This window comes from Typha latifolia, chromosome 10 (genome assembly GCF_019914945.1).
Source record: "Typha latifolia isolate L0001 chromosome 10, TyphaL0001v2, whole genome shotgun sequence".
In the NCBI taxonomy this organism is placed as follows: Eukaryota; Viridiplantae; Streptophyta; class Magnoliopsida; order Poales; family Typhaceae; genus Typha; species Typha latifolia.
In genome coordinates this window covers 1,134,569-1,162,313 of record NC_133095.1, presented here as the reverse complement: position 1 = coordinate 1,162,313, position 27,745 = coordinate 1,134,569, and the positions used below count along the sequence as shown (strand labels likewise).

The 27,745-nt window shown below is 39.2% G+C and overlaps 5 protein-coding genes across 7 annotated transcripts; 4 read left to right on the top strand and 1 right to left on the bottom strand.

The window, feature by feature from the left end:
• Window positions 1–772: 772 nt before the first annotated feature.
• LOC140796982 (probable receptor-like protein kinase At1g30570) lies at window positions 773–4,039 on the top strand. The gene is made up of 3 exons (XM_073150214.1): window positions 773–891; window positions 975–1,151; window positions 1,231–4,039. Exon 3 carries the CDS (start codon window positions 1,296–1,298, stop codon window positions 3,834–3,836), a length of 2,541 nt encoding a protein of 846 aa, XP_073006315.1. The 5' UTR covers window positions 773–891; window positions 975–1,151; window positions 1,231–1,295; the 3' UTR covers window positions 3,837–4,039.
• Window positions 4,040–6,698: 2,659 nt separating this feature from the next.
• Window positions 6,699–12,075, top strand: LOC140797014 (LRR receptor-like serine/threonine-protein kinase GHR1). Of its 2 annotated transcripts, XM_073150267.1 has the most exons (4): window positions 6,699–6,975; window positions 7,097–8,343; window positions 9,095–10,645; window positions 11,185–12,075. In XM_073150267.1, exons 2-4 carry the CDS (start codon window positions 7,278–7,280, stop codon window positions 11,766–11,768), a joined length of 3,201 nt encoding a protein of 1,066 aa, XP_073006368.1. In that variant the 5' UTR covers window positions 6,699–6,975; window positions 7,097–7,277; the 3' UTR covers window positions 11,769–12,075. The 2 variants fall into 2 exon arrangements, with proteins under 2 accessions (XP_073006368.1, XP_073006367.1); XM_073150266.1 differs by having other exon boundaries at window positions 6,705–8,343.
• Window positions 12,076–14,388: 2,313 nt separating this feature from the next.
• On the top strand, window positions 14,389–16,482 carry LOC140795968 (patatin-like protein 3). 2 transcript variants are annotated; one of them, XM_073148799.1, is made up of 3 exons: window positions 14,389–15,495; window positions 15,628–15,690; window positions 15,850–16,482. In XM_073148799.1, the coding sequence occupies exons 1-3, from the start codon at window positions 14,566–14,568 to the stop codon at window positions 16,240–16,242; spliced, it is 1,386 nt and encodes a 461-aa protein (XP_073004900.1). In that variant the 5' UTR covers window positions 14,389–14,565; the 3' UTR covers window positions 16,243–16,482. The 2 variants fall into 2 exon arrangements, with proteins under 2 accessions (XP_073004900.1, XP_073004901.1); XM_073148800.1 differs by having other exon boundaries at window positions 14,434–15,495; window positions 15,632–15,690.
• A 2,709-nt stretch (window positions 16,483–19,191) lies between these two features.
• Window positions 19,192–22,098, bottom strand: LOC140796196 (uncharacterized). Its single transcript, XM_073149117.1, has 9 exons — window positions 21,994–22,098; window positions 21,792–21,891; window positions 21,523–21,703; window positions 21,263–21,335; window positions 20,998–21,177; window positions 20,351–20,448; window positions 20,183–20,280; window positions 19,930–20,103; window positions 19,192–19,648 (listed from the first exon to the last, which is right to left on the bottom strand). Exons 1-9 carry the CDS (start codon window positions 22,031–22,033, stop codon window positions 19,468–19,470), a joined length of 1,125 nt encoding a protein of 374 aa, XP_073005218.1. The 5' UTR covers window positions 22,034–22,098; the 3' UTR covers window positions 19,192–19,467.
• Window positions 22,099–22,295: 197 nt separating this feature from the next.
• Window positions 22,296–27,727, top strand: LOC140796195 (DEAD-box ATP-dependent RNA helicase 53-like). The gene is made up of 8 exons (XM_073149116.1): window positions 22,296–22,877; window positions 23,398–23,525; window positions 23,659–24,067; window positions 24,930–25,028; window positions 25,130–25,354; window positions 25,938–26,099; window positions 26,528–27,011; window positions 27,206–27,727. The coding sequence occupies exons 1-7, from the start codon at window positions 22,479–22,481 to the stop codon at window positions 27,002–27,004; spliced, it is 1,899 nt and encodes a 632-aa protein (XP_073005217.1). The 5' UTR covers window positions 22,296–22,478; the 3' UTR covers window positions 27,005–27,011; window positions 27,206–27,727.
• Window positions 27,728–27,745: the final 18 nt, after the last annotated feature.

The following is a 27,745-nucleotide window of genomic DNA, read 5'->3' as shown; positions in this document are numbered from 1 at the left end:
GATTGTGCCCCGATAAAAAGAATTACCCTCGGATTAAGTAAAGGTTATATGCCTTGCAGTTGTATGATGGATTAGGTACTTACAGTAGTCGAAGAACCCAGCTGTTCTTTTGTCGTCTTAAGGGAGAACTATTCCGAGATCCAGCAAAGATAACGCAAGATAACATGCAATCTGACAGACATAAAAGTTTTGTTTTGGAAATCTATTTTTCCACTGTCCTAAAAAGATTTGGCATCCACCGAAATCATAATTAAATCATTATGAAAACGTTGGTCTCGATTGACAAGTCCCTCCTGGTCCACACTCTAATATATATATATATATATATATATCAAATCTTTACATAAAATCTTTACGATTTGCTTTTATTTTGTTTAAAATGCCTTAGTAACATCTTACCGTTAGTTTTATTAACAGTCAGTTACTATATAATTTAATTAATTATTATCTATTTCATTAGTTGCCGTTTAGATAAAGTTAACTCACTGTATTTAAAAATATATTTATAGGAATTAAATAACAAATATTTATATAGTACGATGTTAATGATAATATTATATAAGTTTTCTAAAAAAGCTAAGAAAAAAGAATTTTTTTGATAATTGTTGGGAAAAGACGAGGAGCTAAATAAAACTTTTAATCTAGAGGAGGATTAAATAGAAAAATCTTGGGGAAAAAATAAATAGCAAACATGAGAAGATGGACTTGTTGGTAGTGAGTAATGACTCCCCTGATCCACTCTTGGACAAAGCCATGTGCCACCACGCCAACCAAAATAATCTGGAAAAGAAAAGAGAGAGGCATATATAAGGAGAAAGTTGTTTTTGATTCTTTTACTTTCTCTCAAAGTTACTCCAGTTTTGGAGAACCCACCTGAAAAATAATATCCAGGTGAGGAGAAAGATCCTTCTCTAAAAAAGCATAAAAATCTCTCCTTTCTGCAGCTTCTTACTGCTTTCCTTCAAAGTTTGCAGATTATTTTGACACAATAAGATTGCTCTAGTCGCTTCAAATTTTTTTTTTTTTTTTTATTGGGGTTTTTGGAGTTTGGTTTCGTTTAGTTTCCAGATTACAAATGCCTCCAGTTCATATCAGGAAGATGTTTTTGTAGTTCTCACTTCGTTGGTAGTGGCAGCTCTAAGGCTCTGGAGGTAAGAAGATTGCAGTTTTCAAGTGATTTTATTCACGATTTATCATTTTTTTTTCTCATATGGCTTGATCTCCTAACAGGCACTAAATGGTCTTAAATCTGGACTTCTTTGTAAAAGAACAATATCACTTATTCAATCAGAAGAATGTCACTTTCTGGTCTTCTTTTAGTTGTTTTGGGATCGATGTTTTTGGGGATTGGGCATGCTCAGGTGAAACCTATTTTGGTCAATTGCGGGTCTGATTCTAGCATTGAAGTTGATGGAAGGAAGTGGGCTGGAGATTCAGCTACTGGTGATAACTTTACCATGACCTCTCCAGGAGTTATTGCTTCAACTGCAACTATTAGTGGAGAATCAGTCTATGGATCGTTATATCAAACTGCTCGGATATTTAACATGTCGTCGAGCTATAATTTTAGTGTGATTCCCGGAAATTACATAGTTCGGTTACATTTCTGCCCTTTCTTTGCTGAACTTAATGTAAATGAGTCTTTGTTCGATGTCACAGCCAACAATTTAAAACTAGTTGCCAAGTTCAATGTCCCTGGGGAGATTTACTGGAAAAACTTACAGAGTAACTCAAGTAGTGCCTCTCTTGTGAAAGAATACTTTCTCAATATCAGTTCCAATGAGCTGTGGATTGAGTTAAGCCCAGACTCTGGATCATTTGCCTTTGTTAATGCTATTGAGGTCATCCCAGTGCTTGATAACTTGTTTAGATATTCTTTCAGTAGAGTGGGTGGCGGTGCATTGAGGAGTCTGTTTAGCCCAAGGGATCAAGGTGTTGAGACCATGTACAGGTTGAATGTTGGAGGGCCTAATATAGAATCAAAAGAAGATCCGGGTTTCTGGAGAAGATGGGATTCAGATGAGAGATTTATGTTCTCCGTGAATGCTGCATATACTGTATCTAATTCTTCAAATGTAAGTTACTCCTCAATCAACGATTCTTCTATTGCACCTTTACTAGTCTATCAAACAGCAAGAGTAATGACAGACAATCAGGTGCTGGAGAAGAGATTTAATGTATCATGGAAGTTCAATGTGGATCCTAACTACGATTATTTGGTCCGCATGCACTTCTGTGAATTGGTATATGACAAGCCAAATCAGAGAAAATTCAAAATTTATATAAATAACAAGACTGCTTCTGAGAGTTATGATGTGCTCGCCAAAGCAGGGGGAAAGAACAAAGCCTTTCATGAGGATTATGTTGATTCTGCTTCGCAACTGATCGATACTCTCTGGGTTCAGTTGAGTCCAGACTCATCGATGGGTGCTTCGGGTACTGATGCACTTCTGAATGGGCTGGAGATCTTCAAGGTCAGCCGAAATGGGAACCTTGCTCATGCTTCAGAGAGAATTAATAGTGGCACTGGAGGTACGCCTGTTGAAAAACCAACAAGTAAGGCCCTATGGATAGGCATTGTCGCTGGTGTCCTTTCGGTAGCTATCATTTCTCTATTTTGTGCTGTGCTCATTTTTTTCTTTGTGCGTAAAAAGAAGGCTGTTTCAGCAAAGAACACTCTTAATAATCCTCCTGGTTTCCAGCCATTGTTCCTCCATGGGACTATGGCAGGAACCACTAATGCCCGGGCATCTGCTTCGCCACTAAATGATCATGGGTCTATGGCAAGTTATAGGACTGGCAGAAGGTTCTCAATAGCAGAAATCAGAGCAGCGACCAAGAACTTCGACGAAACCTTGGTTATTGGAACAGGTGGTTTTGGCAAGGTTTACAAAGGTGAAATCGAAGAGGGTAACCTGGTGGCTATAAAACGGGCACATCGACAATCTCAGCAGGGACTGAAGGAGTTTGAAACAGAAATTGGGATGCTGGCAAAGCTGCGGCATCGACACCTTGTCTCCATGATTGGGTATTGTGATGAACAGAAGGAAATGATCTTAGTCTATGAGTACATGGCCAATGGAACCTTCAGAAGCCATCTCTTTGGTAGTGCTCTCCCACCTCTTACCTGGAAGCAACGTTTAGAAGCATGCATTGGTGCGGCACGCGGACTTCACTACCTTCATACTGGAGCAGAAGGGGGTATAATACACAGGGATGTCAAGTCTACCAATATACTGTTGGATGAAAACTTTGTCGCAAAAATGGCAGATTTTGGGTTATCAAAAGATGGTCCAGCTTTAGAACATACACATGTTAGTACTGCTGTGAAAGGAAGTTTTGGATACCTAGATCCAGAATATTTTAGAAGACAACAACTAACTGAAAAGTCTGATGTCTATTCTTTTGGTGTTGTTCTATTTGAAGTGGTATGTGCTAGACCAGTTATTAACCCAACCCTGCCAAGGGATCAGATAAACCTTGCTGAGTGGGCGGTTCGTCGGCAAAGGAAGAAAGAACTTGAGACTATAATAGACCCTCGTCTGGAAGGAAACTATTCAGTTGAGTCCTTGAAAAAGTTTGGAGAGATAGCAGAGAAATGCCTTGCTGATGAGGGGAAGAACAGACCAACGATGGGCGAAGTCTTGTGGCATCTGGAGTATGTCTTGCAATTGCACCAAGCTTATTTGCAAATTAGAGAGCGAGAGCACTTGTCAGGGTCTGAAGAGAAATTTCCTGATGTGTCTCTCAATCTCCTACACATCGAAAAGGAAGAAGAGGAAGCTTGTAGAAGTGCAGATGGAGAATTGGTAGAGAATAAAGTTGAGGGACACTGAGGAGCAAACACCATTAGAGTCGCCTGTTCCACGTAGTTGACTAGCAACTGAGTAGGGTGAGTACTAGAAGATATAATATTTGTTAATATTTTTTTTGCCTGCTTCCTATTATCATGTTAGGTACTGAGGAGTCCTATAACAAATGGAAATTTTTTTGTTGCAATGAAATAATGAAGGATCAATGAAGTTCGTTTGAGTGTCAGCTTCCTTGCTGTGTTTATGGGTTGTTACTCAAAATATAAACCAAACCATCATTACTTTATCGCTTTCTGAAATATCCCTTAGTTATCACAAATGGAGCATCAGCTTGTCTATCTCATTCACTTAAGTAGCTGTGCACATCACTAATGATGTAGCAGGACTTTGTTAGAAAACAATCTTCCTGACAGATATCATTATTGAATTGCTTCTTTTGTAAACAAGAAATGGACAACAAAACTAAAACCACAGCAATAAGTAGGAAAAACGTACAGGCAAATCAAAGAAACCGACACAAGTATGAGTAATGAAGCTTCTTTTTGAGCAGATGCACTTCAAGATAAAACATCTTATATCATGATCAAGAGCATGAGGACCTGAAGGATGGCAGGAAATGCTAAAAGTAAATAGAAAAACTATAATTCCTCATTCTTTCTTCATTCCATTACTGCTTTCATCTCTCGGCAGATGCACTGCATAAAAAGAGCTACCTGTAATTAATTCCATACCGTTGATGCTATATCTATGTGCAACAAGACAGAAACCCTCCAGAGATTATAGATTATTACTTGGGCTCGCAGCCCAAAAGTTAGGAAGCATTGGATACCACCAATAACTACATGGCTTCAGTTAGTGGATCATACTGCCTGCTATTAAACTATATAACTTAAAGCCTGCAGGTTGAAAGTTGCAGTAGCTTTTACCACCACACCTACAGGCATTTTATTTACTCTCTCTCTCTCTATTCCACAACTACTCTTTGCAAGAATCCAAAGTGCTCTCTGCCAAACAAATAAGCTAATTAACTGGTTTCACTTTTACCATTTTCCAGTGTTTTGGTGTTCATCTCCACCCCTTGCAACTTCTATATAGAGAATCCATGGTAGAAGTCAAGAGGATGATACATCTCTAAGTTTTCAACAATAGTCTTTTGGATTTTTAACTCTACATTTTGACCAACTATTGATGCTTTGGCTCTCTTTAGATCCACTATATGTGCGTTATTCCAAAAGTTGGTGTTTGTTTTAACTAAACTTTTCCACTTTTTCTAGGATTCCTTTGATGGGATCAACATATGATAACACTGTTCAAAATTTGTCCTTAGTAGGGTGCGGAACTGTGGATGTGAATTAATGTATTCTGCTTGAATTTGAATTTCGTTTTTATCTCGCCACTATATTTGCTAAAAGTTTAAAATGTTAAAAGAAGTTCATCAAAAATATTAACTCACTAGCTACTTTTAAAACTTAAGCTATTAAATAACAATAATTTTTAAATAACAATATATTATTTAAAAATCATATAATTTTATTTTTCTTAGTTAAAGGGTCTTATGTAGATATTTTTCCATACTTCAATAATTCTATATAAATAATAAAATAGTTCAGTATATATAAAAAAAACTATGATAGTTTAAGAAAACTAAGTGTAATTATCAGCATTTAGTATTTGATCCGAATATTACACTATTAATGCATCGAAAACGAGTTAATTTTATTCTAAAAGCAACCAATAAAATAGATATTATTTGCGTTAATTTTAAAAAAGGCTTTAAATTTTTGGTTCTCCATTTATTTCTAACTTAAGTGAAAAAGCTTATTCTTTTAATCAATATTGTTCAAGAGTATTAAAGTAATTTTACATCTATAGTTATTATAACTCATCAATAATTAACTGATAATTAAGAAAACTAATAATAATATAACAGACCATTTAGAAAAATAATAATAGTGTATTATATATATATATATAGATTTTAACCTCCATATCCCATCTTTATATCAGATCGACTTCAGGTTTGAACTCGGATCTATATAGGATGCATACTAAAATCCATACCCGAATTTGACCTTTTGGTCTAGGATCCAAAACAAGCACAGTCGTCAGAAGTACAATTTTGTTTTGGATATTTAAGTTTGGATCCAAATCTCGGAATCTAAACCTCCATGTGAACCTCAAAGATCCAAACGATCTCAGCCGTCCATTGGCCAAGTCAATTTCCCCAGGGGGGGGTAGTTCTGGAAGTTAGTGGATGGAGGCAGTCAAACAGATCGGTTTGAAACGGGACCCACTGCCAAGATGGCACCAATAACTTTTCCTTTAGCTACTCGTGCAGTTGGCGTTATAACATCCCTCCCCAAATTCGTAAGATGCACTCCTTTTTCTCTACGTTCAGACTTCAGACTAGAGGCGAGAAGATCGAGCGTATCCTTTTTTAATGAGAGAGTATCTATAACATTCTTAATAAAAATTAGTTAGCTCTATTTTATCAGCTTTTGGAGTCCGCGAGGCATTCCGTCCTTTTGGCGGGTAAGGCCGTCGCAAAAAGAAGAGGGGCATTTATACATTTAACACCCTCTCTAATGAAGCCATATTTTGGTTAGTACTTTGTTATTTCATTATTTTCGGATCACCCCCTATATTTTGTAAAATAAGCAAATAGTATCGTAGCTTAAGGATAAAGTTGACACCTTTGTGGAGGGTAGGAAGGGTGTAAATTGTAAATAGTGAACTGTCAGGGTTAGAACAGAAAATTTTCCATAAATGTCGGATACTATGCAAATTTCCCAAAAAGAAATAAAAAAGAGCTGCACATTCCCCAATGCCCACTTCACAGTGTTTTAGCTCTCTCTCTATGTAAAGGGAGAAGAAGAGGTAGTTAGTAATGCGATTGATTTTAGGACTAGGGTTTTGAGTTTGTGGAGTCTAGGGTTTCCTCCTTTGCTTTCTTTCCCCTGGTCCCAGTCCGGTCTCTTTCAATCTCTTTTCTCCTTTTATCAATCATGGCGGGGGATCTTGTTGGGTCCGCGCCATTGAATGCTCGGAGTTGAAAGCAAGAAGATTTCGAGGTTTGCTACCTTGCAGCGGTGGAGTTGTTGCCTCTAAATGTTCCCCCATTTCTATCTCAAGCAAAGAGTGCAACCCATTTGATATCTTGTCGGTAAACCTTGATTCCTTCTCAAAGTTTTGATTTTTGAAGGTTTCAAGTACTTGAATCTTTCTTTAAGCGGTCGCTTTCGCTTTAATCGAACTTGTAAACCCTTCGTTATGATGCAAAGCAGGGGTTTTTGTGCATTAGGGTGAGTAATGATGGTAAATTATTTCTCTGAAGCTAATGTTGGATTGTCGGTCTGTTCGTCGTTGCATTAAAAAAGGAGTGAGTTGGGTTGCTCATTGAAAAGGGGCTACTCTTTAGCTACTTAAGGCTCTTAACTTCTTCTTGCTATCCTCTCCCAGAGAGGAATGGAGCTCTTTGGAAGAGTCCTGCTGGTGCTAATACTTGTTGTTCCCTCCTTAAGCCAGCTCCCATCACAAGATATCTTGGCCCTTCTTGCTTTCAAGAAGGGGATCACTCATGACCCAACTGGTTACATCTCCGACTCATGGAACGAGGAGTCCATTGATTTCAATGGTTGTCCTTCTTCCTGGAACGGCATTGTGTGTAATGGTGGGAATGTGGCTGGCATTGTCCTTGACAACCATGGTCTTTCTGGAAATGCTGATCTGTCTGTGTTTGCCAACCTCTCGTTGCTCGTGAAGCTTTCAATGGGGAACAATAACCTCTCGGGTGTTCTGCCAAACAATATAGGTGAGTTTAAGAGCTTGAAGTATCTCGATGTTTCCAACAACCGCTTCTCTGGGCCGCTGCCTCAGGAGATAGGGAAGCTTCAGAACCTACAGAACCTTTCATTGGCCGGGAACAACTTCTCAGGTCCGCTGCCCGACTCCATTGAAGGACTTGCTTCGATTCAATCTTTGGATTTGAGCAGCAACTTGTTCTCTGGTCCTCTGCCTTTGACGCTGAAGGGTCTGATGAGTTTGGTTTCTTTGAACCTGTCACGTAATGCTCTTACAAAGGGCATTTTAGATGGGCTTGAAAAGATCTCTACCCTCCAATCTATTGATTTGAGCTGGAACCACCTGGATGGTGGTGTTTTTTGGAAATTTTTGATAGAGTCAAGTGTTGTCCATGTTGACTTGAGTGGAAATTCACTTGTTAGTGAAAATCCAAAGGAGCTCAAATTTTTGTCAGATATGTCAGAGACAGTGAAGTATCTCAATCTGAGCAACAACAAATTGACTGGGTCACTGATTGATGGAGTTGAGCCTTCCACTTTTGGGAGTCTAAAGGTGCTGGATTTGAGTTATAATCAGCTATCCGGGGATCTTCCCGAGTTTAACTATGTATATGATCTTGAGGTTTTGCGGCTAGCAAACAATGGCTTTTCTGGGTTTGTACCTAATGGGCTTCTGAAAGGGGATTCTCTGGTGTTGAGTGAACTGGATTTGAGTGCAAATAATTTGTCAGGTATGAAATTAAAGTTAGAAGCTACAATATCAGTTTCTATTGCTGTTTTTCTTTTTTTGTATTCCTCGTCACACTTATCATTTGTGAAACAAGTTTTTATTCCTTTTGAACTCTTTTGTCACTCCAAGATGGTATCTTTAATTGTTAGATAGGGTTGATAAATACTAGCTCGGAAGTATAACAGATGCTTATGTAACATTTCATAATTTCCATCGGTGGATGTTCTGACATTTTACTTTCTGTGCCCAATGTCATAGCATTGATGACTACCGATTTAAATACTCTATCATGCAAGGATTAGAATTTTATAAATAAACAATATGATATTAATAACTGATGTCTTATAGGCATGTTTACATTGAATGCTTAATTGTCATTCATTTGGAAAAAATGTCATAATCATTATACTTAGTGCAAAATTTGTCATCAATTCAGGTTGATAATCTTTTATTACATTTTAAAGCTAACTAACTAAGATTTTTTATTAGTAACTCATGCTTGAAAACTGTTATCCTACTAATAGAGATGTGCTTCATATATCTTTCCCTCCACACACACACTTGCACGCCTTCTTAGTTCTTCTTGGTTGTCATGAACAAGTGCAGAAGAAAATTGAATAAGATTCATTTGTCCATAATCTCATGTTGTTTCTCAATTATGAGATTATGCCATTAGATTATCTTGTGGCTATGTACTTTTTAATTTGTTTACTTTGAGTTTGCATTTACTGACATGGCTGGTCATATTGCAGGACATATTAATATGATCACATCGACAACTTTGCGGATTCTTAATCTGTCATATAATGCCATTTCTGGTGAACTTCCATTGTTTACGGGAAGCTGTACCATGTTAGACTTGTCAAACAATCGATTTACAGGAAATCTATCTGTAATTGCAAAATGGGGGAATGACCTTGAATATATCGATCTTAGTCAGAATCAGTTGAATGGCCCAATTCCAGAGGCAACCTCTCAGTTTTTACGGCTAAACTATTTAAACCTCTCACATAATGGCCTAGTGGAGGCCATCCCAGAAGTTATAGTGCAGTATCCCAAGCTTACTGTCCTGGACCTTAGTTTCAACCAACTTGGCGGCCCTCTTCTGACTGATTTGCTCACCTCCTCCATGTTGCAAGAACTTTATCTCCAGAACAACTTACTCATGGGAAGCATCATGTTTTCATCAACAACATTCAAAAAGTCCAATCTTCGTGTGCTCAATCTTTCTGGCAATCACTTTAATGGTAGTTTTCCTGATGACTTTGGTTCCATGTCTGGTCTTCAAGTTCTTGACATCTCTGCAAATAACTTCTCTGGTCTTTTGCCGCCTGCTGTTTCTAAGCTAATTTTCCTTACATCTCTAGACATATCCCTAAACAACTTTACTGGCCCCTTGCCTGCTACACTGCCTGACTCTCTTCTGTCCTTCAATGCTTCCTACAATGACCTATCTGGAGTTGTTCCAGCAAACCTGAGAAAGTTCCCAGATTCTTCTTTCCATCCTGGGAACTCCAGATTACTGCTTCCTACTGGTTCACCTGGATCTGGCAATGCTCAGTCTGAAGGGACAGGCCGCATGCCACTTAAAGCGTCCATTAAAGTAGCTATTATTGCGGCTAGTGTTGTTGCTCTGCTGATTCTAATTCTTTCAGCCATTGTATGCCATTACAAGAGGATTTCAAGGAGATCTGGTTTGGAAAAGGTTTCAGATAAGAGTGCTCACAGAAGGGCCCTGCAGGATACTGGTGGGGTCAAATTCAAGGAATCTGGTGGTGCTTTGGTGGTGTCAGCTGATGACCTCATTGATCCTCGAAAGGGTTCATCATCTGATATGATTAGCCCGGAAAAGAAAATGGCAGTAGTTGCTGGCTTTTCACCTTCCAAAAATAGCCGCTTCTCCTGGTCACCAGATTCTGGCGATACATACACACATGAAAGTATGGGAAGGTTGGATGTCAGATCACCTGATAGATTGGCAGGAGAGCTGCACTTTTTGGATGAAACAATCACTCTGTCACCAGAGGAATTATCTAGGGCACCAGCAGAAGTGTTGGGAAGGAGTAGCCATGGTACCTCTTATAGAGCAACCCTTGATAATGGAGTGTTCTTGACAGTGAAGTGGCTCCGAGAAGGTGTAGCAAAACCTAAGAAAGAATTTGCCAAAGAGGCAAAAAAGTTCACAAATATTCGGCATCCTAATGTTGTGGGGTTGCGCGGGTACTATTGGGGTCCAACTCAGCATGAGAAGCTCATCTTATCGGATTATGTTTCACCTGGGAGTCTTGCTAGCTTTCTTTATGGTATGCTCTCTATACTAGTTAGCTACTTCTTTGTTTAACTTCATAACTTGAAGTTATCCACACTAGTGTTTTTTATGCGGTGGTATAGGAATAGGAATTTGTTGAAGCAGCCTTTCGAAACTCTGCTGCATATAAATGGATAACAATATTGGAAGAAATATTTCCCCTCCTTCCATCTTTCCTATGTCTTTAGGCAATTCAGATGCTAGATTAAAGACGGGAGGATAAAGCTGGTTCCCATCATCTCATTTTTCAGGACATGTCATCATCTTGCCATATCTGCCAATTTGATATCATATCCCGAACCAAATCTGACCACATAAGAATGTGCTTATTTATCTGTTGCTTTGTCTCAATATTATTGTTAGAGAAAATAAAACCTAGATAAATGGGTATTTATATATCACCTGCAGACTCTTTCATGATTTCACTTGACTCACTGAGCTTCGAAAATTTAAGTTTTCCAGTAAAATGTTTAGAACGGGTGTATTGTTCCTTGTTTTGTAAAATCATTATATGACCCTAAAAATGAATTTCAGATCGACCAGGACGAAAAGGTCCACCCCTAACCTGGGCTCAGCGGCTCAAAGTAGCAGTTGATGTTGCACGTGGCCTGAACTATCTCCATTTTGACCGAGCTATGCCGCATGGGAACCTCAAAGCGACCAACATACTGCTCGATGGTCTTGATCTCAATGCCCGCGTCTCAGACTATTGCCTCCACCGCCTGATGACGCAATCAGGAACTATCGAGCAGATCCTTGATGCCGGGGTGCTTGGCTACCGTGCCCCAGAGCTGGCAGCATCCAAGAAGCCCTCCCCTTCGTTCAAGTCTGATGTTTACGCTTTCGGGGTAATCCTCTTGGAGCTCCTCACAGGCAGGTGCGCTGGTGATGTTGTCTCAGGAGAGGAGGGTGGAGTAGACCTGACCGATTGGGTCCGGCTGAGGGTTGCAGAAGGGCGTGGATCGGATTGTTTCGATCCGGCCATGGCTCCTGAGTCAGAAAATTCAGCAGCTGACAAGGGGATGAAAGAGATGCTGGGTATAGCCTTGAGATGTATTCGTCCAGTTTCAGAGAGACTAGGTATCAAGTCTGTGTACGAGGATCTTTCATCTATCTGAAAGGTTGTAGATGTAGATTAGCTGTGTGAAACTTTCTTTTATTTTTGGGAAAATGCAAACTGCTGGCCTCCCCTCGATGCCTGCAGTTCCAATGGCATTGCTGATATGATTATTGCCTTCCTGTAGATTTTTTTTTATTTTTTTTTCTCTTTGTTACTTTTTTAGAGAGAGTATTTCGTTCCTGTTGTCACAGGGATTGCTGTAGTTTGTGGATTACCTGTTTGGCATTTTGATTAACCCTTGGAAAGTCTTTCCTCAATTAGCCTACAAGAAAATAGAATGAGAGGGTTTCTTGTGTTTTGAAGTCTATCCAGGGTAAGGTTCTTTATTACTTAATTGGGTTTTAGCTCAGTGTTTCATTGTGCTTCTCCTCATGGTTTCTAGTATCTCTCTATTTCTTATAATTCAAGTATATAAGGACTCGGATCTTGTTAGTTTTGGGGAAGAGCCATACTCCTTGAGCTGCAGCCTTTACTAGGTTTCTTGACAATTTGGAGAGGCACAGAATGGTCCAATGTCTACTTTTGATATACTCTATACCACCATAAGTAGAGTTCTGGGGACCAACCTGAACTAGTTAGCTATCTACATACTTGTTGATATTGCTACTACTGCATGAAGAAATAACTACTACATCATGGGCCTCACCAGTTATCCAGTCAATTACCAGCTAAGTCTAAGCCATACTATTGAAAGCTCAAAGAGGTAAAAAGAAACAAGGGGCATGATGCTGGCCACTTAATTAACTTTTCGAGTTAAGGAATTAATCAATAAGATTATTTTTAGCTAATATTTTTTCTCAATATGTATGTTGAATAGCTGAATCAATGTTAAGAAATGAACTGTTATAGGTCTATGCGTGTAATGAGTTTAAATTATGCGTATATAGTGTCTTGATAGAAAATTTATTAAATGTCTACCCCCAATGTCTACGGAGAAATCTGAACTCCTGACGACTGTTGTAAGCTGATAGAATTGAAAGATTAGCTACAACAACTTAGCCTTATTTAGTCTAATTGTTGGAAGAAAAATTTCACATTTTTCTTTTCCACTGGAGTTTGGCATGATGAGGTCCTACCAAAGGTAATTAATTAATTGATTAATTGTGGAGAATTGATATAGACTAATTGACAATGATTTGCACCACTAAACCATCAAATGATCACTCCTTTTGTCCTTTTGATCACCTTTCTATCTACCTTCACCAACCTTAGCGTATAAGAATAGTTCTATTCTAATTGATTGCATAAGATGGGAATACCATGATGACCTAATCCATAGCAAATAAATCCTCAATTACTATCTAAAAACGAAGGAGAGAGAGAGATAGAATTGTTCACAAATGTGATCTAGGTCACAACTAAGTAGCATATTTCTTTTTACTAAGATGAGCCAAATGGAGAAGATATAACTAAAAATTTGAATAAATTAAGTGGTTTATGATTCCAGCCAAACACTATATATGGTGCTTATTTCTTTAGTACCACATTGTTTTGCACCAACCCTTCATCCTTCCAAGAAGTGTAGACATGACTCCCAACACACTTATAACTTAATTAAGAGCCTTCCAAAACTTTAATTAACATACATAAAGCTAAAGCTAAAGCTAAATCACATGATTAATGCCAAAGATTGTGGATGTAGATTATATAATCTTAGTATGGAACCCTCACTTTGCAAGATTTGCTTAGCAATTCTTTAAAATACCTTTTTTTCTAAGGTATTTTAAAAAATAAAGTTAGCTCGAAAACTATATAAAAATTATAAGAAAAAAGAAGGAGTAGACAGTTTAAATCATAAGTAGCTTAAAAATAAATATTTCTCGAACAAATAGCCTGCAACTAGCCAAGTGGCATCTCGCGATTGCTCAAATAATGTCTCAAATATATATTTTTTTAACTCAATATCACATATTATTTCACCAAATCAGGTAACCTTACAACACCTATTAGAGTTCAGTAGCACATGTTGGTAATATATCCATCAAATAATAATCTCAAAAAGTATTTTGCATACATGCAGTATAACCTTTTTTTAATTTAAAAAAATCATATTGAAAAAGGCATAAGCTAATTATTATAAGTAAGTGCCAACTGTTTCATTTATAGTTTTTTTAGGACCACTCTATAATCATATAAGCTTGTCTCCAATGGGAATCTCAATCCTAACTTTCCAATGGGTAAAAATAAGGTAGAAAATATTAATTCTGATAAAAAAAAATATAATACATGAATGTTAATCAAATCTCACACATTAACTAACTGAATTATGAATGTGTTCAAACTAATTTTATTTTAAAAATTTTGGTAAAATTCTAATCATCAAGAATATTTTGGGTTTAAAAAAAATAATAATAATAAGTATGTCTGCTGCTCCTCCGACAGCTCTTATTTCCAATCTCCGCCATTCTGATCTTCTTGTCCCTCGGCACATTTATCTCGGTCGCCCGTCGGTGACCGGATCCCGGGCTCACCACACGTGCGTCACCCTTCCTATGTTTTCCCGTCAATCTCCTCGCCAAAATATCGCATCGACCATTCCTTCACTCGTGCGGTGGTTACCGTCAGCATCCAACCGTTCATTCCGCAATTAACGGATGGTGGCCATTACACGACCCGTCCCGCGACAATTGATAAGGGCATTCTCGTCCATTGACCATCACGAGATTGAGATACTGCTATCGTGCGCTCCTTCGTCTTCCTTCATATAAACCTCCATTAGAGCTCTCCACACCTTCTCAATTCGCATATCTCCCTCTCCATCTCTCTCTCTCTCTTTCTCTCTCTCTCTCTAACAAATGGACCCGAGCTTTGATGTCGACAAGTTAAGCTACGAGATCTTCTCCATTCTCGAGAGCAAGTTCCTCTTCGGCTACGACGACCCCAAGCTTTTCCTATCCTCTGGATCCCTCCCCGTAACCCCGGGGAAGACTCCAACGAAGCACCATACCCCGTCCGGCAAGGTCTGCATCCTCTCCATCGACGGTGGCGGTCGCGCGTCTGACGGCCTCCTCGCCGGCGCCGCCCTCGTCCGTCTCGAGTCCTCCCTCCGCCAACGGTCCGGCAACCCTGCCGCCCGGATTGCCGATTTCTTCGATGTCGCTGCCGGATCCGGCGCCGGCGGGGTTCTCGCCGCGATGGTCTTCTCGCGGGGCCCCCACGGCAGGCCGCTTTTCTCGGCGGAGGAGGCGATGGGGTTCCTGATACGGAACCTCCGCCGTAAATGGTCGCCGGACGGCGGCCGTAAGGCGCTCCTCCGGGGTCTTTTCCGGCGGTCGGGGGGGAAGGTGTTCCGCAAAGTGTTCGGTGAAATGACGCTGAGAGATACGGTGGGAGCGGTGCTGATACCGTGCTACGATATGGTCACCGGCGGGCCGTTCTTGTTCTCGAGGGCGGACGCGGTGGAGAACGAAGGGTTCGACTTCCTGATGAGCGATGTGTGCGCGGCGACATGCGCGGAGGGGGAGGGGAAGGCGGTGGAGATTAAGTCGGTGGACGGGCGGAAAAGGATAGTGGCGGTGGGTGGAGGGGTGGCGATGGGGAACCCCACGGCGGCGGCCATCACGCACGTGCTTAACAACAAGGTCGAGTTCCCGCACGCCGCCGGGGTCAAGGACCTCCTCGTCGTGTCGATCGGGAGCGGGGAAGTCGGCGAGCACGGCCGAAAGACGCCGCCGCCGACGTCGTCGGAGATCGTTAGAATCGCGGCGGAGGGTGTCGCGGATATGGTATGGATTACAACTATTCCTAAATTTATCTTCTTCTCTCTTTCATGTTTTTTTAAAACTTTTCTTGATTTATTTTGATCAATTTTTGGTTCTTAGATTTATCGGAAGTACTTTAAATTTGTTTGCCATCAGGTAGATCAAGCAGTCGCTATGGCTTTCGGACATAACAGGACAAGCAACTACATCCGCATCCAGGTACTATTTTAAAAGTCAATTTTCGAAATTCCCATCTCTATGTTTTTTTTTAATAATTACCACTACAATTACTTTGTAACTTATGAATTTCTAATGCTTAATTTATTTCTACAGAAAAAATGTTTAATTTGGTAATCTTTATTTATTTTATTTTATTAGGCTACGGGATCTTTGCTTAGAAATTTAGACACATCAAAAGTTGTTTGCAATGCGGAATCGACTGAGAAGAAGAAAGTGGCAGGAGAGGCAGAGGAGATGTTATCACAAAAGAATATAGAATCAGTGCTCTTTCGAGGGAAGAAGTTAGCGGAGGAAAGTAATGCTGAGAAGCTTGAATGGTTTGCGCATGAGCTTGTAAAAGAACACGATCGGAGAAAAATTAGCCCGCTTCCTACTGTGGTAGTGAAGCAGCCGATGACACCACGATTGTCATCAGAAACCTCGTCAATAATTACCACCACCACTACTACTACAACCACACCAACCAAGACTTTGACGACGTCTCCCTCTTACTCCATTCTGGTTGGTCGGGTGCTCAACACGATCCTATAGAAACAACTAATGTTGATTTGATAATGATAAAAGATTAGGTTTCATTATAAAATGTCTGAAAACATTGCAGATTATTGTACATGTAGTTAGCCAGAATCATAAGTGGATGTTAGATTATGTTGTTTTTTTTTTTGTTTTCCCTCTTTCTCTCCCTATAAAATGTAAGCTTGTATAAGAACCGGTTAATATTTGGTCACTTAATCCTTCTAGATTTGGGTTTGATGAACATTACTCAATCAATGGTGTTATCCAATAGATTAGATTTCTTTCACTTAATTAATATAGAATTGCCCAAGTCAAGCACTAAGTGGTTCTCATGACAATAAAGTTGGCTAGCTAAAGCTGCTGCACTTATATATTTCAAATGATTAAACTCCTTGCACGTCTCATAATTCTCTCCACTCCCATCAATTGAGAAGCTAATCACCTTCTCATCAACAATGTACATCTTTTGACTGGCAATTGGGGAAAACAGAAAATATTAGTTGCATAAGAATACTACAGGCGATGGTCCAAAACAATTAGGAATGATTGATTCCACTCAATGGGTTCTCTAATATCATAGACAAGTGTCACCCCAGTGACTTCTAATGCAGTAAAGTTTGGTAGATGCTACCAAGAAATGAGAGACCAGTAGGTGGTGATTCACATGAAGAGCTGCAAAGCCCTCTTAATTGCTTCAAAATTCATCCAGTATGAGATGAACAACTCCTCTCCTTGAAAGATGGAACTTTTGGGGATTAGACCTTTTTCAAGCACTTTTTTTTGAACTGACTTCAGTGGTTGGGACTTGAGCTAGAGGCATAAATAATAGAGTGCAGAGGTGGGTCGTGCAACACGTCTAAAGGCTAACCCTGAACTTAAAAGTTTAATTCTTTATGTTTAATTTTATTTATATGCACTGATATCTAATATGATATAAATAAAAATATATAAACTAACTCATGCACTACATCTTGCTTAGATAGTTGAATTACTTTAGAGAAGAACGCATAGTTAGTTTAACGACAATAATTATTCAAAAATGCTAGAAATAGATTATTTTATAACGTTAATGTGCTGTGGTTCTCTCATTTGGTCTATATATGTGTATGTGGGTCCACATTAAATTTAACTACTTGGAGTAAAACATCAAACATGTGGTGCCCTATCTAATCGATGTGCCGCCACGTGTGTAGCCGCACGAGTGTTGGACATGACACTTTTGGTCAACCATTGCCTGCTTGGATCTTAGATCTATTAATCTCACGTGCAGAATTAATCTTTGAAATTAATTATGATATATGAGGGGAATCCTAGAAGCTCTTCGAGTAGTCCAATCTCCTCAATGGGTAGAGATAAGTTTCTTTCCATATATATGATATATTATATGGCCAAATTGCATGGCAACTATCTCAATGGTAGTTAATTAGCAAGCTTTTATTACATCTCTTATAGGACCACACTTGTGTTAAATTAAGCTCATACAAAAATATTGCTGATTAAAACCACAATTGGCACTCTTTCATCCACGTTGATTGATCTGAATGATTTAATTCGTTTGACATTTCTTTTTTTGCGATGCTTGTGAAATATTAGCATATGTGGTACTCTTATCAGAGTACTTGTTGTTCAGCTAAATTTGAAGAATGGATGATGCGATGTTGATAACCACCAAGATCCCAAATTCTTCGTCTTTAATTAAAAGAAGACAAAAATTGGGTTCCATGGGCATACATCGTGAACTTTATGGGTGTGGGAAATTAAAAGTTTCAAACAAGTAAGAGCTGACAGCAGCCATAGGAGACTTGACTTAGATGCCTTTCTTCTGATTTCGATGGCAAGAATATAGCAAAGGCCATTTAGATGAAGTAGAGTGAGGGGTGGATGAGCACCAATTGTATATTTGTATGTCAGTATGTGTAAGTTTGATGGGGATCATGTGTGTCTTGTAGGTGTTCTTCTTTGACATCTCCTTGTTTTTGGCCCACTTTAGTAGCCATAGGAATAAAGTGGCATCAAACATTGGTGGGGATTTACTAGTGTTTGCTATGACTTTACAATAGGAATACAATGATAAGAATGACAAAAAATGTTCTTTGTTTTCTTAGTTTTTTTTTTCTTTTCTTTTTCCTCTTCTTTCTTTTCTTTTCACTGTTGTTATTGTAGTTTGGTGTTCAAGTTTCCAAATTGTGGGTTGCAGCTATAATTGTGTTCCCTGACTTGATACTTTCCACTTTATCTTGGATTTGAAAGGAGAGATCTTTGCTGCATGCTCTTCTATTGTTTGAATTAAAGAACAAGATTCATGAATGAATGAATGAGTAGTTGGAGAATAGCTTTAATTACCTTTTTCTTGTTTCTTCATGGAACACTAGTTGGGTGGACCACTATTTCTCTTTCTCTCACATGTATTCTGGATTGAAGCATGCATTACAAATTGAAAGTTAGAGATAGAGAGAAGGATGTGATGTGCATCTCTTCAATGTTTTCCTCATTGAAATGAATAGAAGAGGACAAGAGCACTTTTATGTAATGAACTAGGCAGAATGGACTAGTCTAATAAATTAGATGCAATGATTTGGTGAAGTGCAAGTTGTGCAGCAGATGCATCAATCATGGATGTAACGCTGAAGTCATACATGACAATGGAATAAAACAGTGTCTATCTTCATTACCTGCTTTTCTTTTACCATAGTGTATTCAACACATAAATTGCTTATAAGTACATTATACCCACATAATGAATGAATACATTAAGACTGATGAATCTATTGCTTCCAATTTTCATAGAATAGTTTCTGCCCTTCTCTTCTCCTTTTCTTTTCTCCCTTTCATATTCCTTTCACCTTTTCTTTTTCAGCACAAAGAAAGTATAACCAAGATAACAAACTTGCATGTGATGGCAGACAAATTGCATGTAAATGCAGAGATCCAGGGTGGTCCCAATGCACAAAAGAGAAAAAGAAAGAACAAAGAGATGGAACTTGTTCTATTCAGGTTCACAATAAAACATAATCCAGACGTCTCGTACAAGAAACATCAAGAAAATTTCTTCCTGTAGGTCCATAATTGTTTCAGACCTGTGACGAGTGCGGTAAAAAAAAACTTAACAATAACTGTTCTCTCAGGATCACAATACTCATCTCATCTTACGAGGCATTGATCTCTCAGAAATTATTGAGGATGAATTGCAAGGACGTGCCACGTCCTATAAATAGTTATGCAAAAAATTATCAAATTCAATTACATTCCTGAAAAGATGTTCAAGCTTCCTAGAATTTTAGAAGCTGCTCTTATGCCACTAAGGATAGCTCCTTCGATATTTGGACTGGTGCAAAAATCTCCACAGATAGCTAATTTTGTGTTCTTGTCCCAGAGACACTTGTCCTCCACACCTATAGCAACAGCTGGAAAAGCACTGCCCCTGCATTTTCATTAAATAGTCAATGCAAAATATTGTATAGATAAACAAAGTCTCAACGACACCTTAGAATCCAGTCTGATTTACATATTTACGCACGTGAAGGTGCACATAGATATGTAGCAATGCATTATTATGTATGCAGAACATACGATAAACAATCCATTTCTGGAGTATCTTGTTCTGATGTGAGTTGTTAGAAATGTTTAATACTTTTCTCTATTTCTCCAACTAAAGAGTAATAAGAAACATTTCAGTGCACTACATAGGGAGCTAATACTAACCATCTGTGAGCTTTCATAAAATATGGCCGAGGAACATTGTATACTGAACCCTGAAATTCTTGGAATAACTCTTCTGCCACCTTAGCTAATGCATCACTGGAAGGTTTTCGAAGCCCACTTTCTGCAATTACCCTAGCTGCATACTCAGCTGTTGAGTGTAATGTCCAAGACTCACTGAATACGAATAAGATAATTCAGTTAAACTGAGAAGAGCAACTGCTGGCACACAAGTGAAAGGTGATACAGTAGCTACCTATTGTCAGGCATACACCTACGTCCTGGCTTACTACTATCACAGAAAGCCCAGCTTAAAACCTCAGAGTTCTTGAAGGAAAAGCCTTTAATAGGTACCTAAAGCATTAGAAATCATGACCTGTATAAAATGTTGGAGTACAAATAGCTTGAGTGCAAATTTTTTTACTGAAGTCAGAGGTTCTGAGAATGCCAACATAAGAGCAAAGCATGGATGAGCTGGGATATCTTGTGACATCATGGACAGTTCCGGAAATAATGCTACATCTGAAAAAGATTATAAACAAGAGATTAGAAATCCAAATCAGTCAAAGATTTTTATTTCCTCAAACATTGTGGTCCAACATTCTCTAATATCCCCTCCTATTGTATCATATGGGCCGTATGCAGCATATGCAGGGGCTAAGTCAATGATGAGACTGTAACAACTAGGCATACAATACTATTGTTTTTCAATCTTAATACTTGTAATTGACAACTATATTTTACTAATTATTTTAAAGAATACATTGAAACAAGACAAGTTATTTATATAAAGTAATATGAAGTGTTAGCTTAAACATACATAACGTATCCAATGCCATCAAAGCTTACCGGCTGTAAACCAAGAATAGTCAATTAAGGTCCTTGTTTTTCACGAGAACATCCAACAATAAGACAGTATACTACTATACTGTAATTGGTGATGCTATCTACTGTAAAGCTAATTAATATGCGCAAGAATGCTAAACGTCAATTAAAGGGATACAGATATAGACTACAAGGTTGTTTTGTCTACAGAGATGTAATGCTTAGGATCCTGGAAAGATGACAAACCAAGAGGTGGTGGTCTTCCAGTTACCCCAGTAAACCTTGATGATGAAATATTTTTGTCTGAGGCCACAACACCATCAAAGTGACCTAGATCCTGTCCACCCAAGCCAGTCAATGACCATGAACTCCTATCATGAAGCCAATCCATTTTACCAACAGTTACACCAAATCTTGCCTCCACCCCTAAAGAGGAAGACAGCCGAGAAAAACATTAAATAGATTCTTCTCTAGGCATCAAAGAACCAGATCAGTGACTAATACTACTAACCAGGTTCTAGACATAGTGCTTTGCAGATCGAGTTCATGCCTGGAACTCCCACATACTTCTTTGTTGTCCCTTCCTGTAATAGTAAATTACCTAGGCACTCAAACACTAAATCTATATATAAGTGTGTCATCTTATGGCTTGCTTACATCCTGTCCTCTCCAAATGAAGAAGAAGAAAAAAAAGGTTGTAATGGAAATTTATATATAAACATGTACATGTGAAATGACATCGAAAGTTATAATGGAAATTTGCCAACTGACCTTATCAAGATCCAAGAATTCGCCAGTATTCCGATCAAAAGACCCAAATTTTTCCTTCCACTCGGCAACGAGACCTCGTGCTTCCCACGAACGAACGACGCCCGCCACCTCCTGGTGATTCACGGTAAAGTAAGGAGCGCCGTGATCGAAGTACAACTCCTTCCCGTCCTCCAAATTTTCCCTGCATCAACCACGCGATCGGTTTTTAACACAACGCGAAGCAATAAAATCATGATCAAATCTTTGGCTTTCAAAACCGAAACAACTACCTCCGGCTAGACATCCTCCCGCCCGGACCTCTTCCAGATTCGAAGACGGTGACGGAGACCCCTTTCGACGCAAGCATCGACGCGCACACCGCTCCCGAAACTGGGACAAGGAATCGAAACCACCCATGAATCGAATCAAAGAAGAGACCACGAAGCGATACAGGGAGAAGAAGGAGAGGCTATCAAGGGGAGGAGGGATTACTTCCGCTGCCTATGACGGCTACATTGGCGGCGCTTCTCATGGCGATCGGAAATGAGAGAGAGAGAGAGAGAGAGAGAGAGAGAGAGAGAGAGTGAAGGACGTTTGGGATGACGTGGCTCATGCTGACCCGTTAAGAGATTAAACAAGCTAATGGGTTTCGGCCCGATAGAGACCGGAACGTTTACTAAAGGCCGGCCCAGTGCAATTAAAGGCCCAAAGAAATGAGTAGAGATCACCGTCAGTTCCCAATCAGACGGTCAACATCCCGCCATATACAAGACCCCCGTGTGGTCGTGGTCGTGTTTCATCCTCCATTTGCCACCCCTCCCATAAATATCTTCTCCCTTCCCAAAACCCTCCCCCGAGATTTTTCCACTTTCTCGAACTCGTTGCTCTGCTTCGGCTCTCCTCCTTAAAACCCTAGCCGTCTTCTAGGGTTTATCCCTCTCCTTTTCCTTCCCTTTCTACTACTAGTATCCAAAACCATGAGCCTTTTACTCCGTAGGTCCTCTTCGATCGCCTCTTTGGCTTCCAGGCGAACCCTAGCTGCCCTCCTCTCGTCCGAATCGCTCCATTTATCGCCGTCGATCGCCGCCGAGTCTTTCTCCTATGACGTATGCGGCGCTCTTCGGGGATCGCTGGGGGCGGATAAAGTGGGATCTGGTGGATTCTTCCGGAGGGAGTTTCATTTCTTTGCGCGGCCGCTGGGGTTTAAGGCCTCGGATGTCGCTCGAGCAGAGTTCGCGGTCGATGAGTTCTACGAGGAGGAGAAGGGGAGCTCGAAGAGGGGGGACGAAGGCTTGGAGATCGCTAAGTTGGGGATCTCGCAGGATATCGTATCTAGTCTCGCGAAGAAGGGGATAACGAAGCTCTTTCCAATTCAGGTAGCGTTTCTGTGATTAAAAGTTGGAAGTTTTGAATGATTTTTCTCGTTGATGGCATTCGAAGGTTTAGTTATGTTCGGTTTCGGCGGTTCACAGTTTTTATGCCGATCGGAGTGATGTTGGGGAAAGATTTATCGGGAAGACCTATACCTATCTTCGATTTGGTAATAAACTGGAAGTCAAATCGGTGAAGAAAGAAAGAGAATAAGTTGGCTATATACATTTGAGATGTAGTTATATTGCGAAGGAAATTATATCAATCTAACAAGGCTTTATCAATACAAATCATTTTATTGTTGATTTCCTGCATTTTGTATATGATGAGAAACTCGAGTACATTTTCTTAAACACATGAAACCATCCTCCCAAGCATGGGTGATAGTCGCTAATATTCCCTGTTTTTCTTTTTCTTTAGCTTTATGCATCTGGTTTCATGATAATGAGCAACTTTGCATGAACGTTTTCCTTGCATACATATAAACTGCAATTTGATGTTTTGTTTATAAAATTTCTTGTTTAGAGAGCTGTTCTCGAACCAGCTATGAAAGGGCGGGATATGATTGGTCGTGCAAAAACAGGAACCGGAAAAACTCTGGCTTTTGGCATTCCTATAATGGATAAGATTATGCGCTTTAATGAGAAGCATGGGTTAGTGTAGTTCTGCTGTCACCTAATTATACTGCTGATTTGTTGTTGTATGCCCTATAAAAATTAGGTGTTCTTGCAAATGTATTTTGTGTCAAATGCTAATTAATACCGAAAATTACATTGATCCTTGCAGTCGTGGTAGAAACCCGTTAGCCATTGTTTTGGCACCAACTAGAGAACTTGCCCGACAGGTGGAGAAGGAATTCAGAGAATCTTCTTCATTGGACACAATTTGTGTCTATGGAGGTGTCCCTATTAGCCAACAAATGAGAACACTTGATTATGGGGTCGATGTTGTGGTTGGTACACCTGGTCGAATTATTGATCTGCTTAAAAGAGGCGCTTTGAATTTGTCAGAAATCCAGTTTGTTGTTCTTGATGAAGCTGATCAAATGCTAGCAGTCGGGTTTGATGAAGATGTGGAAATAATTCTGGAAAAGTTGCCATCAAAACGTCAAGGAATGATGTTCTCTGCCACAATGCCGAGTTGGATAAGAAAGCTTACACAGAAATATTTAAAAGATCCAGTCACAATAGACCTTGTGAGTACTTGTTATTATTGCTAACTTAGTAGTATCTCATATTCATGGTTGTGTTCCGTTGGGTTGCTCATGAATATTTTGGCATTGAAGAAGCCAAAATCTGGTTTATATCTGCTTTATTACTTTATTCTTTTGCCTTTCTTGGCCATGTATTTTTCTCAAAGCTTTAGGTGACTATGCAACATTGTTCTTGTGCATTAATGTTTTTGCACTAAATCTGTTACTCTTACTCGGTTGTTTGCATAAGCAATGAACCACTGATCAATTTATCCTTTGTGTGAGGGGGAAAACCTTAATCGTAATTTCATAACTTTAACCTATCTGCTTGAAGCTAGTTTCCATGTTCTTTAATTTCATTGCAAGAGCTGATTTAGTGTAATGCAGTCTTTCAAATCACTGAATTATCTCTCGTATTTCATGTCCTACACTCAGTCTAGTAAAATAAATTATTGTTGATGTTCTTCCCAATCATTTCTTGTTTATGATAATTACTTTGTTTTCTCCTCTCTATATATTGTTACGAGAAATTTATTACTGATTTTTCTTTGCAATTCTTTCTGCAAGTTTTCAATTACAGTTTGATCCTGCTAGCACCTTCTGCTTTTTTTATTAACTTCATTAAGCAACCCGCATAGCAGTGAAGTGCCGTCATTCTGATTTCTTCACATTGTTTGCTTAAAAAACTGAGGAAATGTAATTATTAGAAATCCTGTCCTTACAGACTTTTCCTGTTATGCACCTAATTTGAAGCTCTTAGGACTGTGCAGTTATGTTACATTGATCAGAGTTTGTTGTTGCTACAACTATAGTTTAAGAATTCCATTTTAAATAATTACTGAAGTAAAGAAAATTTTCTCTTTAGGTTGGTGATTCTGACCAGAAGTTAGCAGAAGGAATTTCTCTCTATTCTATTGCCTCAGACAATTACGGGAAGCCATCAATTCTTGGACCATTGATTAAAGTGAGTTTCCATCTAGGGTTACTGTTTGTGTCCTTGTTATCAGGCTTGGCTCATAAGGCTCAAAAAGCTCATTCTGTTCCTCTTCTTTTTTTTCTTAACAGGAGCATGCTAAAGGTGGAAAATGCATCGTATTTACCCAAACAAAACGTGATGCAGATCGACTAGCTTTTGGTATGGGTCGTAGTCTTCCATGTCAGGCTCTTCATGGGGATATTTCTCAGAATCAGAGGGAGAGAACTCTTGCGGGATTTCGAGATGGTCAGTTCAGTATTTTGATAGCTACTGATGTTGCTGCTCGTGGTCTAGACATACCTAATGTTGATTTGGTGAGATACTTTTCTTGATTTAATGGTTTTATGTTAAACAAGGGCCTGTTTAATGACATTATACCTGTTATTTTGTTACAGTTTAGTTCTACATTTTTTATATATTTTTTTAGTAGTACAAGGATGGTTTTCTCCCATGCTATTTTTTGGCACCTTATAATGCCAAGATGAAAGATCTTTTGCTTATGTGTATTAGTGATTCAGTTCTCAACTAGGATCCCATTTGATTGTGCCATGGTAAAGTATGTTATCCTGGTCCAGCAATAATTCAGGCTGTTCCTGTTAAATTACTCTGGAAACTGGGACAGATGGTGGTTGTCTTTTAGTAAAGTTCTTTAATGTATATTATGTATGGATCAATCTACTCTAATATGACATTGAGCTTTTAGACTCATCCCAGAGTAGAACAGTTTATTCCGTAACTTCTGCTCATTTATGTTATCATGAAACAATAGCATTGTTATTGTTTTCAGTTATCATACAGGCACTTACATATCCCTCAAGCAGTTAAGGTAGTATTTAAAATCTTAAATTGCAGAATAGTGTACAATATTGTCTAACTTGTCCCTTCGATTATATTTAGGTGATACACTATGAACTACCGAACACATCAGAGCTATTTGTTCACCGGTCTGGTCGAACTGGGCGTGCTGGGAAGAAAGGGAATGCAATTCTTATTTACTCCCATGAGCAAACGAGGGCTGTCAGGGTAATTGAGCAAGATGTTGGGTGCAAGTTTACAGAGGTAAGATGATCTACTTATTGTCCACTTATTGATAATGGTTATATAACTCATTGATGCAAGTTTCTTGAGAGGACTGATAATTTTTTCTCGTTTACTTTTTAAATATCACCTTTTTCTCGTTTACTTTTTAAATATCACCTTGATCAGTAATCTTATATTAATATTTAATTTTAGTTATGGATTCCCTTTTCCTTACCCTTGGTTATGACTGCAGTAGTGCAGTAAATGTTGCTTGACTTGCTTCCTTTTGGAAGATTCGTTTTATTTAGTTATTTACTTAAGTTGCATCTCTTTGATGTCTTGCTTTTTCTCTAAATTCACCACCGATGCTATTTATTGGCCTAAGTATTGATTATTTAAGCAATGCAACTACCTATCAAGAAATTTGCTAGTGCATGGATACATTTTACCTTCTGTTTTTGTCACAGCTTCCCAGGATTACAGTTGATGGGGCTCAGGACATGTTTGATGGCATGGGAGGTAGCCGAATGGGTGGCTCAAGTGCAGGCCGCGGGGGCTATGGTGGTGGTTCTAACTTTGGCCGTTCTCGTGGTTTTGGTGGGTCCGGTGGCTTCGGAGGCTCTTATGGCCGCAGCAGTGGATATGGTGACTCTGGTTCAGGCCGTTCTGGTGGCTTTGGTTCCTTTGGAGGAGGGTCCAATTCAGGTTCATCCGGTGGTTTTGGTGGTTCCGGATTTGGCCGTTCCAGTGGTTTTGGTGATTCTGGTTCAGGTCGCTCAGGCGGTTTTGGCAACTCTGGTTCAGGGCGTTTTGGTAGCTTTGGTGACTCAAGTAAAGGACGTTCAGGTGGCTTTGGCAACTCAAGCTTTGGCAGTTCTGGTAGTTTTGGTTCTCGGAAGGATGACAATGATGACAGTTGGCCCAGTAGATCTTCTAGGAGTTAGTCCAAAGGTTAGATCACCATTCCTTTGTTTTGGAAAAAAAACTTACTGTACCTACATAATGCAAATTTATTGTGTTTTCCAGCTAAGACCAACTGATATTGATTCACTAGATACTCATAGATCTGGAGCATTCTTACAATTTATTGTCAGCTATAAATTTCCTACTGATTTGGCTTACCTTAGTGCTTTCTGACATAATAGGTATTGGATGTTCTCATCTTGCGGGAGATCTGAACACTGAACAATATGATCAGCACCATGTCAGCTTTAGTGAGGGATAAATATCCGGTTTCCTTCATTCAGCAAGCAAATTCAACTAGGGAGAGATTCTTACAGGGAGGCATAAACTTCAGGTCCTTTCAACTACCGTAGAATAGAAAATATCCTGACGTTTTCATCATATTTGGGGTAGTTTTGGTCGTCTAGAGAGTTCTATACCTGTAATATATACCGTGATACTTTATTCTCTTTTGTTGAGGAGATTGTTACATCTCTTACTGCAGTATTGCATTCCAAAACTGTCACCACTAAAGGATTACCTGTAACCTTACTTGAGTAGTCTTTGAACTCGAGTGCAGCCTGGGCGTGGTGGTCATGACCACTATGAAGACAAGCGAGATTATATCTTCTTTTGGACTTGAAACACTTTTTTCTTTCTTGCTCTTATGTTGTGTAAAATGCTTCTAAACTATAAAGTGGGTTGCATTTGGTGGTGTTTTTGTACTGGTATGATCAATGCTT

What these genes read in the sequence shown, in the direction of transcription:
- LOC140796982 (XM_073150214.1), top strand. Translation starts at nt 1,296, where the DNA reads ATGTCACTTTCTGGTCTTCTTTTAGTTGTTTTGGGATCGATGTTTTTG.
- LOC140797014 (XM_073150267.1), top strand. Translation starts at nt 7,278, where the DNA reads ATGGAGCTCTTTGGAAGAGTCCTGCTGGTGCTAATACTTGTTGTTCCC. An exon ending in GAGTGCAAATAATTTGTCAG is followed by an intron (nt 8,344 to 9,094) that starts GTATGAAATTAA and finishes GTCATATTGCAG; the next exon opens with GACATATTAATATGATCACA. An exon ending in TCTTGCTAGCTTTCTTTATG is followed by an intron (nt 10,646 to 11,184) that starts GTATGCTCTCTA and finishes AATGAATTTCAG; the next exon opens with ATCGACCAGGACGAAAAGGT.
- LOC140795968 (XM_073148799.1), top strand. Translation starts at nt 14,566, where the DNA reads ATGGACCCGAGCTTTGATGTCGACAAGTTAAGCTACGAGATCTTCTCC. An exon ending in CGGAGGGTGTCGCGGATATG is followed by an intron (nt 15,496 to 15,627) that starts GTATGGATTACA and finishes GTTTGCCATCAG; the next exon opens with GTAGATCAAGCAGTCGCTAT. An exon ending in GCAACTACATCCGCATCCAG is followed by an intron (nt 15,691 to 15,849) that starts GTACTATTTTAA and finishes TTATTTTATTAG; the next exon opens with GCTACGGGATCTTTGCTTAG.
- LOC140796196 (XM_073149117.1), bottom strand. Translation starts at nt 22,033, where the DNA reads ATGAGAAGCGCCGCCAATGTAGCCGTCATAGGCAGCGGAA. An exon ending in AATTCTTGGATCTTGATAAG is followed by an intron (nt 21,336 to 21,522) that starts GTCAGTTGGCAA and finishes TTACTATTACAG; the next exon opens with GAAGGGACAACAAAGAAGTA. An exon ending in AGGTGTATGCCTGACAATAG is followed by an intron (nt 20,104 to 20,182) that starts GTAGCTACTGTA and finishes ATTCGTATTCAG; the next exon opens with TGAGTCTTGGACATTACACT.
- LOC140796195 (XM_073149116.1), top strand. Translation starts at nt 22,479, where the DNA reads ATGAGCCTTTTACTCCGTAGGTCCTCTTCGATCGCCTCTTTGGCTTCC. An exon ending in TTCTTGGACCATTGATTAAA is followed by an intron (nt 25,029 to 25,129) that starts GTGAGTTTCCAT and finishes TTTTCTTAACAG; the next exon opens with GAGCATGCTAAAGGTGGAAA. An exon ending in TTGGGTGCAAGTTTACAGAG is followed by an intron (nt 26,100 to 26,527) that starts GTAAGATGATCT and finishes TTTTTGTCACAG; the next exon opens with CTTCCCAGGATTACAGTTGA.